Consider the following 14,139-nt stretch of genomic DNA (forward strand, 5'->3'; position numbering starts at 1 on the left):
TATAAGTATTTCATTATGCAACTGTTGCATGGCTAAACACTTCTAAGGTCCCAAAGGCGAGACCTATTGGCTATGCCAATGCTTGTTTTCTTTCTAATCGCGGCACCGGTGCTTTACTTTTAACATTAAAAGTAAAGCGCGGGTGCCGCGATTATAGCAAAAGTAAAGAAATAGATGTTTGTTTCTATTTCTTTACTTCTGCTATAATCGCGGCACCAGCGCTTTACTTAACATTAAAAGTAAAGCGCGGGTGCCTTGATTATAGCAAAAGTAAAGAAATAGATGTTTTTTTCTATTTCTTTACTTTTGCTATAATCGCGGCACCGGCGCATTACTTTTAATGTTAAAAGTAAAGCACCGGTGCCGTGATTAGCAAGCTAAAAATGCTACCGCCGGCCACAGCTTGCAGTGCATGTGCGTGAGTGGTGCGCGCGCAGCAGTAATCACGCCATATGGCGCCTCTGCTGAAGCGCGCGCCCGCGTACATGCACTGCAAGCTGTAGCCGGCGGTAGCATTTTTTAAAGCCCTTACTAAAGTCTCTCCGAGCAGCGAATGCGCGCTGACTCAGAGAGACCTAAACAGCCCAAATCCTAAACTATACCTAAACGTATCCCTTACACTTTCTCTTTTTGTGATGTGGCACTGGAGCCTGTTCCATATTTACCAGGCAGCTCTAAGTCACTTGTTTTGGCTTAATGCTTCCTCGTAAATATCGTTCCCTTTAACACAGTTTTCTGCATTAAAGGGGCGTGCAATGGGTGTTGCTGGGAGCGTTCCCAGCAACATCCATAGCTTTTTGACACTGCTCCAGGTTTGTGAGAAATCGTAAATCTGATGCAGCTCCAAGAACTTATACCTCTCCAGGGGAGGTCAAAGGGAGCACAATGAGGAGAAATATCTTTAATTCTCCTAGTTTTTCCTTTTTCTATACGTGCTGCATTCTGCAGCACACATAGAAAGAGGAAAGAACCTCTTGTGATTGTTTTTGTGCAGAAAGGTTTCCCATCCTGCACAAAAATAATCATCCCGGCAAAGCGGGCACCCTTACACAATGGTGCAAAGACCTGCGTTGGCTCATGGCAGTCAATTGTGCGCCGCCGCTGGGGAAAAGGACAGGAATGTGGCATATCTGATAGATACGGCACATTCCTGCTCATTTCTTTTGCCATAGGGCAGCGCAGCAGGAAGGCCTTTGGCGCTGTCTTACGGCAAACCTGATAAATGAGTCCCCAAGTGTGTCTCTATTGCTCCTGATTGTCCACATTCTTGACAAGTCTGTGGTACATTCGTTCATAATGTTCTAATGGAGGAAATAAATTCTGGTTCTCTGTGAAAGATTGTTTTAATTGTGTTGGGCTTGTCTTCAAGTCTTATTTGAGGTACGGTCACACTTCACCCCCTAAAATGCTTTCTAAGCACTGTATGAAGTGAAAAACCTTATATCCTGCAGGGCTAGAGTTTGAGCATATATCTCCTCTCTCACAAGCTTTTCTCCATGTCCGTGCAGATCCCGGTGTGTGGACACATGACCACGTGCGGCAGTGGGTGGAATGGGCAGTCAAAGAATACGGCCTGTTGGACATGGACATGGCCTCATTCCAGAACATCGATGGGAAGGAACTCTGCAAAATGGCCAAAGAGGACTTTATGAGGATCACATCACCCTATAACACAGAAATCCTGCTGTCACACCTGGGCTACCTCAGGCAAAGTATGAGCCCCCGAATGCAACCTATGACCTCCAGGTCTTGTCTCAAGCCTTAATCTTATGTCTATGGTTATTAACTGTCTGCGTGTGAATGCTCAGTCTATTGTAGAGGGATGATCAATCTTCTGTTTATGAATATTCTGTCTTAGGTTTAACTTTAACCTTCTATGAATGGACCTTGCATCTCTGTTCATGAGTATTTTAGTATGAATGCTTAATGTCCTGTATATGAGCCTTCAATCGTCCCTGTATGAACGTTCTATCTTCTAATATGAAAATTCAATCTGCTGCGTATCAACATCCGCTCTTCTCTTTGTGACCACTGATTCAAATATGTAAGAATGTTTAAGTTTTCTATCCGTACACCCCTATACTCAACATATGTCTTCCAATATCAAATGGTATGTTGGTGGAAGTGTAGGTGCTGTTAATGTATATCGGTCCTATATTGTGCAGGGCCCTGTATGCATGAGTGAAAAGTCTGAGTTGGCAGCGTTTGTATATAGGTAGCCAGTGGAGCTCTCTGAGGTGTGGGGTGATGTGGATGCAACATGGGAGGTCTAGGAAGAGTCTTGCTGCATCATTCTGGACGATCTGAAGTCAGTGGAGGAGGTGGTTAGAGAGTTTGGCATATAGTGTGTTGCCATAGTCTAGTCTGCTGGTGATGAGCTCTTAAATGATGGTATGTCTGGAGTTCCTGGGAATCCTTTTTAAGATTTTTCAATGCATGTGGGCAATATATGAATCAGGAGGCGTTGACTGTGTTTATCTGTGCTGCCATGTTGAGTTTATTGTCTAAGATGTTTCCCAGGTTTCTTGAATGGTTGGCTGTTGTGGGACCAAGCTCTTAAGGTTAGTAAGTGTAGTCCCAGGGGGATTTCCTGTTTCTGAAAATCAGCACTTCCATCTTGTCAGATTTAAGTGTCAGGCTGTTGATATTCATCACTCTGCTACATTGATCATGCATTTAGAGAAGTTGGTTCTGGGTGGGGGTGTACTTGTCGGACATTGATAAGATGAGTTGGGTGTCATTGACATAGGAAATGATGGATATGCTGTGTGCTCTGATGATGTTGGCTAGTGGTGTGCACCATTGAGTTGGGTAACAATAAGCATCTGTTATTCAGCGCCAAGATACCCTTCTGGGTGAGAGTGCGCTTTACAAATACCCATGTTATGTTATGTTATGTTATGCTATGGTATGTTATGTTATGTTGTCATCTAAATGTTAAAACATTTGATGGACAGAATGCAGAACAATGTCAAATATTCACCCCAGTAGAGAGGTGTGGGCCTAAATCCATCATTTGTTTCCTCCTCATGCCATTCCAGTTTAAACCCAGCCATATGCAAATCAGTCTTGACCCTGCTCCCCATGGGAACAGGCTGTACATGTTGAACAGGCTGATTGATGAACCCTGGGCGGCTCTGCAGAGGAAGGAGCATATCCAGCTGGGGGCTACACCTTGGATGCCTTTGTCATGCAGTCTTCTGATAAGGCTAGAATGTGACACAGTATCGAACGCAGCTGAAAGGTCAAGCAGTATAAGGGAAATCATTTTTCTATGGGCCCCTAGGCTGCAGACCTCATCAAACTGGACTGGGTGTGGTAGAGTAGGCTGTGGAGCTCAAGGTGGTTGGTGAGCTGTTGGTTGATTGTCTTCTCCATCACTTTGGCTGGGTACCGGAACAGGGAGATAGGATGGGCATTGCTCATCTCGCTGGGGACGGCTGAAGTTGTTTTGAGGAGGGCCTTCACTGCTGCCTGTTTACAGTCTTACTGGAAGGTGCTGGACATGATGAAAGAGTTGATGATGTGAGTGATGATTTTGCTGAACTCCTCACATATTGTAGTTATGATGGGGGAAAAGATCTGTTGGGGACCAAGAAGAAACAGTTTTTCCGATAGCAGCGGTGTCTTCCTCAGTGAGTGTTCTCCACTTGGTTAGGAGAGTCTTGGCTGGTGTCGGGCAGATTGGTGGTGATATCCTTGGAAATGAGTTGAATGAATGAATATTAGCTTTGTAGAGCGTAAACTTTGCCCAGGGGCGTCAAGACACTACAAAAAGGGGCCAGCAGACAATTGTGCGAATATGTGCAAGGCTTACTGTGTTGAAAGGGTGAAAAGCAAGGTCTTCAAGGCTTTACGGAAGAGAGAATGAGTTTCCAGACCAGAGATTGAAGAAGAAAGGAAATTCCAGAGTTTGGCCGCAGCCAGAGAGAAAGCTCTACCACCCCCCCCGCCCCCCCCACCCCTCTAGCTTTCCAGATCTTAACTGCTTGGTGGGGACATATCTTCGAAAGAGTTTTTTAATGCCTTCTGATCCAGTATTATGCAAAGCCTTGTGCAAGAGTTGTCCAAAGTTATGGTAGATCTTTTCAATTTTTCTATGAAAGAAGTTGGAAAGGTTGTTAAAGAATTCCTGAGAAGGAGCGATGGATTTGGCTGTGGCCTCTGGTGTGGTGAACTCCTTGATGATAGAGAAGATCTCTTTGCAGTTGTTGGAACTAGCCTCAATCCATTCAGTAAGGGCTCGTTTCCTGGTATCCCTCAGGAGATTGTGGTAGTGCTTGAGTGCAGACTTCTAGGTCTATCTGGTGTTGGCTTCATGTTTGGATCTCCATTTCCTTTCCAGCTGCTTATAGAATCTTTTGGAGTCCTGGAGCTTGTCTGTATGCAATGTTGCCTGTCAGTTGTTTCTGCCATGTTTATGAATGTTTGATTGGTTGGAGTGAGCCTATGCAGGCCTTGACCCACTGGTTGAAGTTGCTGATATCTTTGCACCAGTCAGCTTCTGTTATATTGTCCCAGTTTTGGCTGGGCATGTTGATGCATGTGGGTGCTTTGGCTGGCAGTGTGTAGATTTGGAAGTGTATGATGGAGTAGTTGATCCAAGTGAGTGGAGAGGCAAAGTTGCATTTAATGTTGTTGCCGGGGGTGAAGTTACGATCAAGGATGTGTCCTGCCACGTGGGTCTGTGACGATCTGGGAAAGTCCGATGTTGCTCAGGCTTTCGAGGAGGTCAGTGTAGAAGTGGTATAACTCCTGTCAAATCCCAAAAATCAATTCATTAGCCCTAATATGTTCCAACATCCTTTTCTTAACAGGAAAGATCGTGCTGCCCACAGACTATAGGTCGCACGGACATTCTAGGAGATAGATGCATGGTCACTGCAGCATGCTATGAATTTATTAATGTTGGCAGTTCTACCCGATGGTAGTCCATAATTCCTCTTAATTGTACATCCTTTGCATGCTTTGCACTAATCACACTGAAAGAATCCTTGCTGTTCCTTTAGCCAACCACCCTTATTCTGTGTGCCAGGGTAACTTTGTACACGGGATGTCTTTAATTGACTTGGATTTTCTGATATGTTACAAGTGGGTGTGGTGTAACCACACCCACCAGACTGCCTATTATGGAGTCTGATTTCACTAAGTGCCAATGTTTTGAAACATGCGTTTTATCGCTGCTGACTCGCTGTTTTATGTAGAGGTCAATATGACTTGATGGGGTTCCGTTGCTCCCCCTCTTCAGCTCTCTTAGCTAGTAGACTTACCCGTAACAGTTTACTCTGCCTCTCACTGGCAGTTCTGAGTTCCAGTAACCCCTGGCTTTAAATTTGCTGGGCATCCATTTCTCCTCCCTGTTGGGTGCAGCAGCTACGCTTGGCACTAAGGTAGACTCCATTTCAGACTCTTAGGAAGGTGGCTGCGTGCATGCAAAATGCTGTTTCTAGGGGTACTCCTAGGATGCGGGCTGGTGTGTATTGTATTGTATGTTTTAGTTATAGAAACATCCAAGAAATATATCTGGGTTTTATGAATCCGGTGTGTGAATCAGAGATTTAAATCATTCATCGAACTGTGATTCAAGAATTCCTGTAACTTCACATTAGAACCATCCCAATCTATAAAAAGATTGTTTATGTAACATGTTCATAACTCTATATATTTGGTCAAATGTACATTGACTTCGATCCACACGTATTCTTTCTCCCACCAGTCCATAAAAATCCCTGAGTACCTGGGTGCAAAAGAACTGCCCATCGCAGTCCTGATGAGCTGTTTGTACCACTGCTTTTTAAAGATAAACAAACTGTTTTCCAGGCAGAAATGCAGCATCTAAAGTAACATCATTCAAATGGTCATACAGATAAATTAACTTGTTCCTAAAATAATGCCTGCTCGCTTGCATCCATAGATCAAGTTGAATACAGGTATAAAGAGAGACCACACCTTCATACAGGATGTCAGTTACGTATAATAGATTAATTTAATTTTTTTGTTTTAAAGCAGTAGGTTTTATATTATTAGAAGACCTACATATGACTCCACTTTAACCTTTGGTTTCTTCAGTGAATTTCCAAGGTTTTTTAATTAATGTAAGTTAACCCGTTCCGTGCTCGCGTCAGTGGTTGGCCAACGCGAGCCCTACCTGCCCAGTGCAGCTGACGACCGTTGGCCGATGCAGCCCCGCCCACTCTTTAGAACTCCCACACCGCGGCGAAATTTGCGCCGCGGTAAAGGAGTTAAAATAGTATTACCTTACTGTTAGAAATGGGGGTCTCAGTTGGCAATGACTTGCATCTTTGTCCAAATAGGGACCCATCCTTCTAGTCAGGATAAGAGGGATACACTACTGAAATAACCCCTGCTCACCCCTTGGGTGGCTTGGCACGAGCAATCAGGCTTATCTTAAGGCAGTGTGTGAAGCATTTGCACATAACCAGCAGTAATACAGCGAAAACACTACAAAAGGACACTATATCAATTTTAGAAAAATAACCAATATTTAACTGTGCAAACAAGACCAAAATGATAAAAGACCAACATACAGTAATCAAATAGATGCACTTTGCAAGAATAACTTTAAAATGCAGTTCCTTGAAGCCGGTAGCTCTGTCCATTGCTACTGCAGTGCTGAAAACAACAGAATCCAACAGTTCTGGCTGACCGTGTCGGTGTAGACCAGCGTAAGTGTCAGCAGACTCGTAAACAGTGCCTCTGGTTCTGGCGGACCACATCAGTATGGGCTGGTTGTGGCAACCGTCACCGTTGCGATGTATAGCAAAGCGGTGCGGTGTGCAGGACCCTCAAGTTGCAGTGCACGCAGTGGCTCAGTGAGCGTCATCCAGCAGTGGCAGTTAGACCGGGGCTGTGGTGCTAAGTGAGGCGGTGCTGGCTGGTCACGGTGCACGCGACAGTGCCGGTTGATGGGTGCTGGTGTCGGTCGGACCAGACTGCTGTGTGGGACGGGGCGGTGCCTCGTGTGACTTACAGCCACGGGTGTTAAGGTCAGCGTGCAGCAACATCATCGGTGGGACCAGCGCGGCCGAGTGAAGTCTGGTGGTGCAGAGTGCGGTGCCCCCAGATCGTGGTGTAAGCAGCGGCTCGGTGGCAGTGGTGGTCGTCATCATCATCGATGAGATCAGGGTTGCGGTGAGAAGTGTGGCCGTGCCCTCTGCAGTGCCTTCAGGAAACGGTGCCCACAGCGATGTTGGTGACAGTGACAGCTGTTTTCCCCCTTTGTGGCAATTGAAACTCACGGTTCCAGAGGCAGTACCAAGAGGTAAGTGAAGTCTTTGCTGTCCCTGAGACTTTGTGAACCGGAGGCAAGCTCTATTTCAAGCCCTTGGAGATTTTCAGCGAAAAGAAAAGAGAGTTCAGTCAAGTTCTTTCACTGCCCAAGGCAGAGCAGCCACTGCAGGCCAACCCAACAAAGCAACAACACAGCAACGGGGCAGTACTGCTCCTGGTAGTTCATCCAGCTCTTCTTTTTGGCAGGTTCCTTGATCCAAGCGGGTTCTCAAGTTTTGGGGTCGGGCCTCAATATTTATACCCAGTTTCTCTTTGTTCTCTTCGGCAGAGAGTGCCTGTGCTCAGTCCAAACCAGTTTGGTCCTCTCTGGCGCAGCTTCCAGGCAGGAGGTGGAGACAGCTTTGTCCAAGGAAGACCAGGCCCATTCAGGTGCAAGGAAATCTCCTCCCCCTACTCTAAATGCAGCCCATCTCTATTCAGCTCAGCCCTGAATCATCCAGGAAAGGCAGGACACACCTCGACACCCCCCCCCACCCAGTGACTGTCTGAAGAGAATGCCCATCCCCAGCCACTATCACTCCAAAGCCAGACAGTCAACCCACAACCCAGCAGAAGCACACATGATGGCAAAGCAAGAAAATACCTACTTTCTAAAAGTAGTATTTTCAAACACAGAACATAAAAATCATCTTTACTAAAAGATGCATTTCTACATTCTGAGTTCAGGTCTACTAAACTCCATTTCTCTATCTTGTCTTAAAGGGAAGATATACTCATGAAATATTACCAAGTATTCCCCATTCTATCCTATGGGACAGATAACCTTTCACCAGTGAAAAACAAACTACACTGTAGTTCGCTATTAGGACATGCCACACACACCAGGACATGTCCTACCTTTCACATACACTGCACCCTGCCCAAAGGGGTACCTTGGGCTTGCCATAGGGGTGACTCAGTAATAAAAGGGAAGGTTTAGGGCTTGGCAAATGGGTGCACTTGCCAAGTCAACATGGCAGTAAAAACTGCGCGCAGACACTGAAGTGGCAGGTCTGAGAACCCTTTGAAAGGCTGCTCGAGTGAGTGGCACAATCAGCGCTGCAGTCCCACTAGCAGCATATGATTTACAGGCCCTGGCACTCTCAGTGCATTGTACTAGGGTCTTACCAGTAAATCAAACATGCCCATAATGGAAACACCATTCCATAATACAATTTACAAGAGGAGCACTTGCACTTCAACACTGTACAGCAGTGAGAAAGCACACTGAGCCACTAACCCAGCAAAAACAAAGTCAAAACCAGGAGGTCAGAAAGCAAAAAGACAGGGGAAACACACCAAAAGATGCCAGGTCTAACACTTATTTATAACTCCACTCTAACCTTAGTTTTTTCAGAGCAATTCTATGTTTTGTAGCACAAAGTAATGAATTACAATATGTCAGCATTTCCCCCGCCGCACACGACCCCCATCTCGCATTCTCTCTTTTTTTGTTTTGCAATAGTTTTCTCAATCCTGTGGTGGCACCGCCCATTTTGTTTAAAGATTTGCCCCTGGAGATATGGTCCCTCTGGGATACCCCCAGAGGATTCAGAGGATCAGGATACCTCTACCCTACCACTTATATAACTTTTTTAATTTGCTGGACACCGGGAACCAGTCCCCGAGTCCTGTATTGTGGGCACAACATTTCTGTTAAGTTGCAGCCAGCCAATCACAGTCAAGCTCCCACATGACTGTTTTGCTCCTATGTGAGCAAGACAGCTCCAGGGGAAAAAAGTCCTCTCAACAAATTTAAATACTTTCTTTTTGGAGTTTGTGGTCTCGCCATGTCTTCCTTGTGACCAAATGTTAATATATCTATACATTTTTAACCTTAATTTCTCAAAAACTACTGACAACATTATGGCAAATTTAGTGTAATTCTGTTCAGCTGTTTACTCTGGATCGTTGTCTAATTTTTCATATGGAAATAGAATGGGGAAAAAAGAGTTTTGGGGCCCTGCTTTTTCTCTGGCCCCACTTGACGGATCACTTTGAAACTTTCCAGGAGCTGAAGTGGATGAATTGTTTTTTTTTTTAAACATTTCGTGAACATTTATCAAAGGTGCCAAATTTATTAGCAAAACAGAAGAGCTCTTTCTATCAAAACTCTGATTTGTGTGTAACTATACACACTGGCATCTGCCATTGTGGTGTGTGTGTGTGTGTGTGTGTGTGTGGCATGCATATTAGTTCACTATGAGTCTGTAAAGCTTTTATAACATGAAGAATAATACAAAAACGCATATTGTTCTACCCACAAAATCTTGATGCCAAAACCTGTATCTAGTCTTGTATGAAACCTTAATTCCTTGGAAGTACAAAGCGTCAAATCCCATTCAACAATTGATGAAACCCTCATCCACATGCTTTTGTTCTTTTTCTTCCCAAATCCAACTACAGTGTAGGTCCTATAGTAACATCTTCTTTCATGCCTGCTCCCAGCCAAAACATATTTGATAAAGCAACCCCCCCTATTAATTTGCTGTCTGAAATGAGTAAACACTACACATTTCATTAACCCATTAATCAACTCCTCAGATTGTTCATGAATAATGTGTGATCTGACAGGCACTTTCATTATACATCATGTATTGAGAAAGGGGTTCATAATGTGTGTTTCTGTCTTCACTTTCCCATCTTCTCTCACTCCTCCTCCCAAGACCACTTGTGCTAAAACCTCTTTCCTAACAGGCAGCCCGACGTTCACCTATCCGGTCACTCCTGTGATTACGCAGCAGCCACCACCTCCGCGGATCCAGGTTAAAACAGGTGAGCGCATATTGCCACAGTTTTAAACTGTGCAGATAATGTTTCTGGGTACTATTACACTCTGACTCTCAGGCACACTTTCATACTCTTTCAATCCAGATGTTTGTCCAGACACACACCTCACAACTGCCAAATGAGTTTGTCCAGCCCGACATTTTGTGGTTCATTGACGACCTTCTATTCATGTGCGCATTCCTCCAGTGTGGGCCCTCAACCTCAACCTGCCTCTACATCTGATGAGGTGTTTCAACCAGCTCATGAGTGTCTCTATCCTCTCAGGAATGTCTTTATTTTCTCAGTCTTCTCAGGAATGTCTCTATCTTCTCAGGAGTGTCTGCTCTGGTGTCTCTTTGTATATGTTCAAGTGGCCCTATATACTCAGGGCTGTCTATCTGCTCCAGTACCTCTATCTGCACCGGTTTGTTCCACAGTTGTCTGTATCTGCTCATGCTTGTGCCTGTCTGCTTTTGTGCATCTTTATCAGACCAAGTGTCTCTTTATATCCATTCAGTTGTCTCTATTTACACATAGATGTCTCTATCTGTTCTTGTGCCTCCACTTGATCAGATACCTTTAGCTGCTCAGGTTTGTCTCACTGCTCTGATGTCTACTTATAGGCCTTTCTATATCTAGCATGTGCCTCGGTCATCACAGTCATGTCTCTGTCTTTTGAAGGCGTCTCAAACCCGTCATGGGTATCTGTATCTCTTCAAACTGATCTGTCTGATCAGGAGCATCTGTTTGCCATATTGTACTTTTTATTCTGGTGTGCCTGCATCTTCCCAGGTGGGCCTGTGACTGCTCCTTTGTGCCTCTCTTTGCTTAGGTCTTTCACGCCTGCTCAGATGCCTCATTATCTGTTTTATGTTCCTCTGTGTTTTCATTTATCTGTAATTGCTCAAATATCTCTATCAACTCTTGCTTCTCTTTTTAGTTGTATCTCTATCTGCTAAGCATTTTTGTCTGTTCAGATGTGTTTTTGTGTGTGTTTATGTGTTTATAGCTACTCAGGCGTTTCTCCATCTGTCCAGGCCTGTCTCTATCTTCAGGTATGTCTCCATCTGCTCAGGTGTATGTCTGTATGTTCAGCTTTGTCTCATTTACTGGTGAAGTGTGTGTCTGTCTGCTCAGGTGTATCTCTATATAACCAGGCATGCACTGATCTATAAAATATCTCTATCTGCTAAGGCAGCTCTGTGTACTCAGATGTGTCTCTCTCCTGAGGTATGTCTGCTTCTGCTCATGACTGCCTCCCTCTACCTAGATTTCTCGATCCGTTCAGCATTATGGCAATCTCTTTAGCCATGCCGCTGTCCACATCAGTGAGTTACTGTCTTCTCAGTAGTGTTGGTCTGCTCAGATGTGTTTTCATCTGCCCTGGTGTGTTATTGTCTGCATAGAGGTGTCTATGTGCTCAGATGTGCCTCTCTCGGTTCAGGTGTGTGTTTGCTTGTTCATTTGTCTCTCTGTCTGCACAAGTATGTCTCTATCTGTTCAAGTATTCCTCCATCTGTTCATGTATGCCTCTATTTGTTCAAGCATGCCTCCATCTGTTCATGTGTGTGTCTTTCTGTTCAAGTATGCCTCCACCTGTTCAAGTATGCCTCCATCTGTTTAAGTATGCCTCCATCTGTTCATGTATGCCTCTTTCTGTTCAAGTATGCCTCTATCTGTTCATGTATGCCTCTATCTGTTCAAGTATGCCTCCATCTGTTGATGTATGCCTATATTTGTTCAAGCATGCCTCCATCTGTTCATGTATGTGTCTTTCTGTTCAAGTATGCCTCCACCTGTTCAAGTATGCCTCCATCTGTTTAAGTATGCCTCCATCTGTTCATGTATGCCTCTTTCTGTTCAAGCATGCCTCCACCTGTTCATGTATGCCTTTATCTGTTCAAGTATGCCTCAATCTGTTCAAGTATGCGTCTTTCTGTTCAAGTATGTCTCTATCTGTTAAGGAATACCTCTATCTGTTCAAGAAAACCTCTATCTGTTCAAGTATGTCTCCATCTGTTCAAGTATGCCTCTACCTGTTCAAGTATGCCTCCATCTATTCAGGTATGCCTCTATCTGTTGAAGAATGCCTCTGTCTGTTCATGTATGCCTCTATCTGTTCAAGTATGTCTCTATATGTTTAAGTATGCCTCCATCTGTTCAAGTATGCCTCCATCTGTCCATGTATTTGTCTATGTGTTAATGTATTCCTCTAGCTGTTCATGTATGCCTCTATCTGTTCAAGTAAGTCTCTATCCGTTCAAGTATGTGTCTATCTGTTCACGTAATCTGTTCATGTATGCCTCTTTTTGTTCATGTATGCCTCTATCTGGTCAAGAATTTCTCTATCTGTTCACATATGCCTCCATTTCTTCATGTATGCCTCTATCTGTTCAAGTATGCCTCTACCTGTTCAGGTATGCCTCCTTCTGTTTAAGTATGCCTCCATTATTATTATTATAGTCGGATTTGTAATGCGCTGGCTGCCCCAGCGACGGGGCGTCCCAGCGCCACCAAAGACATTGAGAGGGAGCATGGAGGGCAAAAAAATGTACTCCGGGAAGAGCCAGGTCTGTATGGCTTTACGAAACGCAAAATGATTCTGAATCCCTCTGATAGAGACTGGGAGCGAATTCCATAGTTTCGCCGCAAGACTGCGAAAAGAGCGACCTCCGGCTCTAGCTCTTAAAACTCGAGGAATACAGACCAAGGCTTGGTCAGCAGACCTTAAGGTGCGTTGCGGCGCATAGAACGCTAGCAAGTTGGCCAGCCCCAAAGGTGCTTGTTGCATCAGAATCCTGTGAGACACACAAAGTGTTTTAAACTGGATTCGTTTCTCGACTGCTGGCCAATGTAATTTAGGCAGAACATGAGATACAGAGCAAGATTTCGGGAGTGCCACAAGAATGAGTGCCGCTGTATTCTGTATTCACTGCAGGCGCCTAATACTGGACTTATTAGCACCAAGATAGAGAGAATTGCCATAGTCCAGTCTAGATAAAATTGTCACCTGGACAATGGTTTGGCGCACTTTGGGAGGGAAGAAACCCAGGAGAGGTTTTAAACCTCGCAGGAGCCCAAAACAAATCCCGGCCACCGCTTTTGATTGAGTGTCAAAGGTAAGACCATTGTCAATCCACACTCCAAGGTTCTTTACTGCCTCTTTAGGTGCAGGAGCCGGTTTGAGACGATCCGGCCAACACTGTTCGGACCCCATGTCCCGATCCTTCCCGAACAGCAGAACCTCTGACTTGCAGGCATTCAACTACAAGCAGTTTGAAACCATCCTATCCCCGACCTCTAGCAAGTCCTCCTTACATTTTTCAAGGTTGAGACTACATTTCTTCGAGAAGGCAATCACCAATTGGGTGTCATCGGCATACAACACCAGTGACAGCCCTCTTCTTTTAGCCACCAACGCAAGGGGTCGAACATAAATGTTAAAAAGTAAAGGGCTCAGTATGGAGCCCTGCGAAACCCCCTGTAGCAGGGCAAACTCCCGCGAGTAGAAAGGTGGGACCAAGACCTGGAAAGATCGCCCCTCTAAAAAAGAACTAAACCAGGCCAGGGCCGAACCCCTGATTCCTATTTCCTGTGGGCGCTTTAAAAGTATCACGTGCGAGACAGTGTCGAAAGCGGCGCTTAGGTCCAAAAGAACTAAGGCTGCGGAATCACCGACATCAAGACTACCATAGATTTCTTTCGTCTCTGCCAACAGAGCTGATTCTGTACTATGGCGAGCACGGAAACCGTTCTGCGAAGGATCCTGGATGGCATTATGCTCAATAAACTCAGTGAGAATTGTATTCACATGAGATTCAACCAACTTAGCCAAGAAAGGCAGCTGGGATATAGGGCAATAGTTGCCCGGCCCAGAAGGATCCAAAGCCGGTTTCTTTAAAAGAGGAATAACTTTAGCGTGCTTCCACGCCAAAGGAACAGATGCTGTAATCAGGGAGAGATTGACCAAAGCTTTGCTCACCGGTGAAATCAAGGAACATTTTACAAAGACTCGGAGACAGTTATTTGTGAAAATTATAACAATGCGAGATCGATCCGGCCCTTCAAATATGAATCAGG

At 44.9% G+C, this 14,139-nt stretch overlaps 1 protein-coding gene across 2 annotated transcripts in view; it reads left to right on the top strand.

Moving 5' to 3' along the window:
- Nucleotides 1-14,139, top strand: part of LOC146809102 (retroviral integration site protein Fli-1 homolog) — a 291,307-nt gene that overhangs the window by 246,009 nt on the left and 31,159 nt on the right. For both annotated transcript variants that reach the window (XM_085615905.1, XM_085615906.1), the window contains exons 4-5: nucleotides 1,509-1,712; nucleotides 9,988-10,065. In XM_085615905.1, the coding sequence (XP_085472031.1) occupies nucleotides 1,509-1,712; nucleotides 9,988-10,065 (282 nt within the window). The remainder of the gene's footprint in view (nucleotides 1-1,508; nucleotides 1,713-9,987; nucleotides 10,066-14,139) is intronic.

The sequence above is a fragment of the Triturus cristatus genome, chromosome 7, assembly GCF_964204655.1.
Source record: "Triturus cristatus chromosome 7, aTriCri1.1, whole genome shotgun sequence".
Lineage (NCBI taxonomy): Eukaryota > Metazoa > Chordata > Amphibia > Caudata > Salamandridae > Triturus > Triturus cristatus.